Source organism: Patiria miniata, unplaced genomic scaffold (genome assembly GCF_015706575.1).
Source record: "Patiria miniata isolate m_02_andy unplaced genomic scaffold, ASM1570657v1 HiC_scaffold_3, whole genome shotgun sequence".
Taxonomy (NCBI): Eukaryota; Metazoa; Echinodermata; class Asteroidea; order Valvatida; family Asterinidae; genus Patiria; species Patiria miniata.
In genome coordinates, this window is record NW_024037069.1 from 34,952,221 (window position 1) to 34,958,615 (window position 6,395).

Below are 6,395 nucleotides of genomic sequence, written 5' to 3' on the forward strand. Positions count from 1 at the left end.
AGAAATAAGTAAGTTACAAGAAATATTCTATAAATAATGTAACTATTTTAAAATGGGGAAAACAGTTTTAAATGAGGGAGTGTAAACCTTAAAATTCATTGGAATAAAAGCTCATAAATAATGTGTGATGTCCCAGACAGGGCTCTGGAGTGTTCTGAAACGTGCAAAGTTAAATCAGGTCAACTTGACTCGACTCACTCTTTAGTCAGCAAATTTCTCCAAAATTTCCATTGAGCAAAAGAAAAGCTCCTCAGTATTTCACCAACCAAGTTTGCAGACTCCACTCAATTTTTAAAGGAGATTTATTCTTCAACATTTTGAAGAGCAGGAAGTCAAGTGATTTCAAAATGAGGCTAACGATTAGACTGGTATATCCATCCATGGTCCAACTATTTATAAAAGACAGATCTCTTAATTCAGTGTCATTAGTCTGGTGGTTGACTATGCAGATATGTGAAGTAAAATGAGACTAGTTTCCGGTTCATACCACGTTTGTTAAATACTTTTAGCATGGTTGATTGATGCAGTACTGAAGCAGTGTTGGACTGGTCGTTTCTGGTGCCAGTCTATTTGCTCGTTTTGCATGTTTTTAATACCTTAAGTTCTGGCACTATGTAATGTCCCACCACCGTTCTTTAACAGAAGAGATTCAGGATTGGCCAACTTCCACAAATGACAAAGCTTGAATCACGGATTCCCGTCTATTATGGTACAACTGTTTCAAACTCCCCTCGCCCATGCAACATGCATGTATCTCATCCAAGACTGATGTGACTTGCCTCCAAGGTTGTGTATTGAACAATTTCAAGACAAATTTAACAAATTAAAGTCTGTATGTCCATGTATGCAAAATGAAAATAATTAGATTTAGCCATAAAGAACATTTTTTTCCACTTAAAGGGAAAATGTAACATTTGCAAACATCCAAAAACAAAAGGAGCATATTATTATACAAATATTGAGTGGCTCAGCGTGGAATGGGAGGAATATTATCGCAAGGTAAAATCTGGACTTTTCCATTTCACGAGGCGTAGCCGAGTGAACTGGAAAAGTCCAGATTTTACCGAGCGATAATATTCCTCCCATTTCACAATTTAAAGCCACTCAATATTTGTTTTATATAACTGACATATAGATCCTTGTCATTTGATATATTTGAACTTTTTTCAATACAAAACTGGAGGAAAATGTATTTCTCTCTTCCAAACCACCCCTTCACGAAAATGTTTGAACCTAACGCTGTAGCGCTGGCTCTTTGGAACAATACGCGCTACGCGCAACGCTGAACGCGCACGCCAGCATGCATTTGCACACAAATACCGCGTCATGATCCTAACTGTTGAATAGTATTTCCCATTCCCCATGGGCGGATAGTACTTTTTGAGCCGCGGCATGAATGGGAGCAATAACGAATGCCACGTGATGTGAGTTCCACCAATCAAATGACAAGGATCTGTATGTCGGTTATATAACACAAAATATCTTACTGGATTGTAAGGGAATGACATTGTAAAAACCCTGTAAAATCGTGGATCCTGGCATGCCTGGTGTGTTGACATTTTCAAGAAAAATTGTGCTTTTCTCGGCTTTTCGGCTGACCAGCGTTGGAGAAAGCTGGCTTTTTTCAAAAACTGTTTTTAATTTTTCCTTATTTGTTTTCCCGCATTTTCTGTGTGTTGATTACACGCCTGTGTAGGGGTAAAAGTCTTCTGGCCTGATTTTCTGACCTTACAATTCCCCAAAGTCAACAAACTGCTCAGTTTCATCTTAAGTAGGTCAGGGAACCAGACTACAAGAACGTGATGTTCTTGGTTTTTCCAGCATCTTCAAGCCCAAAACGTGAAACAAGTCAGTTTTAGTCATTTGCAAATAACATTCTTATATCCCAAGTCCATTTATTACCAAAAAAAAATTGCAGCAAGAGCAAATGTTGTATGTTCCCTTTAAATCAGGAAAGTGTTTTTGTTGACTAAATTTCTCAACCTTAAATGTGCATACATGTACATTCTTTCTTTAGGCCCTGTGTAAAGAAATGATGCCGTATATAACTAGCCGCACCGAGCACTCCTTGGAGGAGCGGCTTTATGCCTCCTTGTGGATGTTGGCAAATCCTGATTGCTATCGGTGCGTTGGTAATCTTTTTAACATGGGAAAGAACACACTACATCGCATCTTCCTCAACTTCGTGCAGTCTATTCAGGCACTTCGTCAATCATATGTTAGGTGGCCCTGCGATGAAAAACTGCAAAGCATTGCAGATGAGTTTCACAGAAAAACAGGGTTGACTGCAGTTGTGGGTTGCCTTGATGGCACCCATATCTCTGTACGAGCACCCGACAGCAAGAACAATAGGGCCTCATACATCAATCGGAAAGGATATGCAAGTATCCAGCTGCAGGCTGTCTGTACAAGCGACCTATACTTCACAGACATGTGCTGTGGCTTCCCTGGATCTGTCCACGATTCCCGGGTTTTCAGGCGAAGCGACCTTCGGTCTCATCTGGATGCAAATCCTCTTCCTCCAACAGTGCACTTGCTTGCAGACACAGCATACCCTCTAAGCATTGATGTGATGACACCCTATCGAGATGATGGCGGACTCACAGAGGAGCACAAGAAGTTCAACACTGTCCATAGTCCAGCTCGTTCTCACATTGAGAGAGCATTTTGGCTTCTCAAGTGCAAATGGAGGCAGCTGCACCATATTGACATGTTCAAATTAGAAAATGTCCCATTCGACAGCTGCATGTATTCTGCATAATTTTCTTATTGTCCATGAAAAGCTGGATGATGCAGAATTGGAGAATGCCCAGAGCGCTGCACTGGTAAATGACGACTGCAATCAACTAGAGTTTGAAGAACCTGCATCCTCAAGTGCTCAAGACAAGAGAGACTCACTGGCAGGCATTGGCATCTAAACTCAACCTCAAAATTAAGTTAAGAGCCCACAACATATAATGTGTAACCACTCCTCTCACAGGGAATATACAACTTTCGCTTCTGCTGTAATTTTCAAAAATTAATGAATTTAGTGGCTTAGTATTTTACAGAAAATTTTGTTGCACAGAATTGTTGAAGTTTTGTGTTGGTATATGCTGGAAAATCCACACCAAAAAAATCCGTTTCCAGCAGTCTGGTTCCCTGACCCCACTAATGATGAAACAGAGCAATTTATAGATATTGGGAAATCATTAGCTTGTACCTGTTCTCATGTGTGTAATCGACTGCAAGCAAAATGCGAATTGCAAATCTACATGTAAATATGGTGAATTGGGCCTTTTTTCTCAACGCTGGTCGGCTGATCATTGCAAATTGATACAAAAATACCGCTTTTTTTTTAAATGACAGTACATCATAGTGCCAGGATTTTACAGCATGCTTTTGACTGTCATTTTTCAAAAGTACAGTATGGTATTTCAAAATAATTTGTGGGTTTTTTTTGGGGGGGGGTATTGTTTATGTTTGCAAATGTTGTATATTGGCTTTAAATGGATGGAAAATACTGGACATTCTTTTTGGATAAAATGTTTTGAAGAGAGCACTTTTGCCTGTTTAAAAAAATAGTCAAAATTGTCAATGCCTTTCCTGACAAATAGGGCACTGTATATGATTAATGTGATTTCATTTCAAGAAGACACTGTTCAGTGTAGTGGTTTTCTGTTCAACTTTCAAACTTCTGGTTCTGAGATAGCTGTACCATTAAGCTTTTTGCCTGAAATGACATTACATTTTTGTCCATGAATGTTGAAATTTGCATTAGCAAAATCCAAAAGTCACCAAAATGCCCACAAAAAAAATAAATCTGACGTTATCAAGGATTGCATCAAATTACATGACATAGGCCCTTTAAATTAATATGTCCATGTACCCAGTGATCTACATGCATAGAATTGCACACTCAAAAAAATCAACCTGTTCCCTAACCTTACAAACCTTACATAACCCACTGTATGAGATCAGTGTCTGTAGCGTGGATTTGTAAACACAACATTCAGTTTTGCTGGAAATTGCAACAACAAAAAAATACAGTGTTTAAATTGCTCAGCAAAATATGGTGTTCTGGGGAACTATGTAAAAAGAACAGTGAGATTTTACCTTGTACATGTTCACAAAAACTGAAGGGAATATGATTAAACATATCACTCATACATTTTATGGCATTTAAGTTTCCTTGGCATAAATTTGTGCTTTCTTGAACTTTACTAAAGAGTACCCAAGTGTGACGTCATTTAGAGCCAGGAAGTGTACATGTAGTGCAAACGAATGGAGTACGTGCACTTGTTGAGTACGAGTAACCATGGGCGTCGCGAGGGGGGGGGGCAAGGGGGAACTTGCCCCCCCCCCCCCTGGAAAAGCCAAAAAAAAAAAAAGGAAGGGAAAAAAAAAAAAAAAAAAAGAGGCGCGAAGACAAAGTGGTGTAAATTTAATGAGTTGGGGGGGGGGGAAATGTCCCTGCCCCCCTCTAAAACTGATAAATCGAGAATGTGTTGAAAAATACAAGCATTTTTTGGCAAACTTTTTTTTGCCCCCCTCTAGAAAAAATTCTGGCGACGCCCATGCGAGTAACGAGTACTGAATACATGTATGTGGTAGAGTGATCAGGACCAATTAGTTCTGTAGATATTGGCCTTTAGCCCTTAATATGACGTCACATGATGACGTCATCGTGACGAAGGCTTGAATTTTATATACAGTGGAACGACGCAATAACGAACATCACTGGATCCGGCACAGAAAATGTTTGTAATCGTTGTAATAGTGATTGTTCGGTATAGCGATTTTAAGCTGCCGGTGCTCCGCTACTCACTTTTCAATAAATGGCGCTCTTCATAACTTCACCCTGCATGCCCTGGTAGTTACTGAAAGACGACTTCGAACACGTGCCGACTATTGAATTATGTAATTACACAGTTTGGAGCTTACTACCTACATCGATGGGTGGCTTTCCCTTCTATGCCTTGGGGAAATAATAACCACTTTCGCTCTTCTGTTGACGGTTTTCAACACCAATGTTCGGTTGGTTTTGTACACAAAAATTGGGAGCCAAAGACGATGTTCGGTATAGCCGAATGTTCGGTATAGCGGTGTTCGGTATAGCAACGTTCCACTGTAACACATCCTGGTCTAGCTACATGTACATGTAGGTACACATCATAGAGCTATATTGAATTACTAGAGCAATAACTTGATGTACAAAAAGATGCCTGATGGGCGCATCCATGTTTGTTCACAAACCTATGGAGAACTAGAAATTTTGTACGGCTTTTGTACGAGTATTTGCATATCTGCGTTTGTATTCAAAGCCAATAGACCGCTTGCAGACGCGTTCGATAATCGACGCGCTAAGGCGCGCGACGCCATGTTGTGGGACAGGCGTATATCAATTCACGCACATTTTGACCCATAACATGGCGTCGCTCACCTTAGCGCGTCAATTATCGAACGCGTCTGCAAGCGGTCTATACGCCCAAAATCGAAACGCGCGATCAGCAAACGAGCGTTTCATTTTGCTCTACGCCAACAGCGCAACGTGTGCGCGTATTCCCTGCAGATGCTTTTTACGTGATGTTTTTTAACCATCATGATACGCTTAAGTTGTTAGCGTGTGAACTACATGTACATGTACTTGAGCGTTGCATGTAGAGTACACTTTCAAAATTCAACCCATCTAATTGCATTATGTTCTACAAACACGCACTTGAATTCAAAATATCTGTGCCCAGGACAGCTTTAAAGCGTCTCCGCGTGCAAGAATCAGGAGTTAGCACTCTAGTACTTTAATATAGCTCTATGGTACACACCAAGTTTCAACCCAATCTAGTGTTTAAGGTTGCTTGTGTAAAAACTGCTTCAGAGTGGCATTAAATTCAGACAGTAAGTTGTTTCTCTCCTGTTTTTTGGATGTCATTTGCCCTCTTCTGTTCTTCCATCACGCCTTGTAATCTGGCAGCCATAGACTGCTGTAGCTCCTGCAGGAGACTGGATGTGCAGGGTCTTCGCTTTTTTTGTATGGGTGGTGCAGTACTAGTGGTTGCAGTACTAGTGGTTGCAGTACTAGTGGTTGCAGTACTAGTGGTTGCAGTACTAGTGGTTGCAGTACTAGTGGTTGCAGTACTAGTGGTTGCAGTTCTAGTGGTTGCAGTACTAGTGGTTGCAGTACTAGTGGTTGCAGTACTAGTGGTTGCAGTACTAGTGGTTGCAGCCTGCAATTAAAATATATAAAACTGCCTTAGACACTAATGATCAAGTAGGTCTGACTTCACATGCACATGAACCAGGACAAAAATCAGTTCCTAAAGGTGCAACTGTCAGGCAAAAGCATGAATCTCAGCTCTCGGCGAAAAAATCCCACTGGCATCTCTTAGCATTGATCTTTAGCAGTAAGGGAGGGGAGG

General features: G+C 40.6%; 1 protein-coding gene across 1 annotated transcript; it reads left to right on the forward strand.

Moving 5' to 3' along the window:
* The first annotated feature begins 2,035 nt into the window (after positions 1-2,035).
* Positions 2,036-2,918, forward strand: LOC119736762 (putative nuclease HARBI1). The gene is made up of 2 exons (XM_038210773.1): positions 2,036-2,629; positions 2,784-2,918. The coding sequence occupies exons 1-2, from the start codon at positions 2,036-2,038 to the stop codon at positions 2,916-2,918; spliced, it is 729 nt and encodes a 242-aa protein (XP_038066701.1).
* Positions 2,919-6,395: the final 3,477 nt, after the last annotated feature.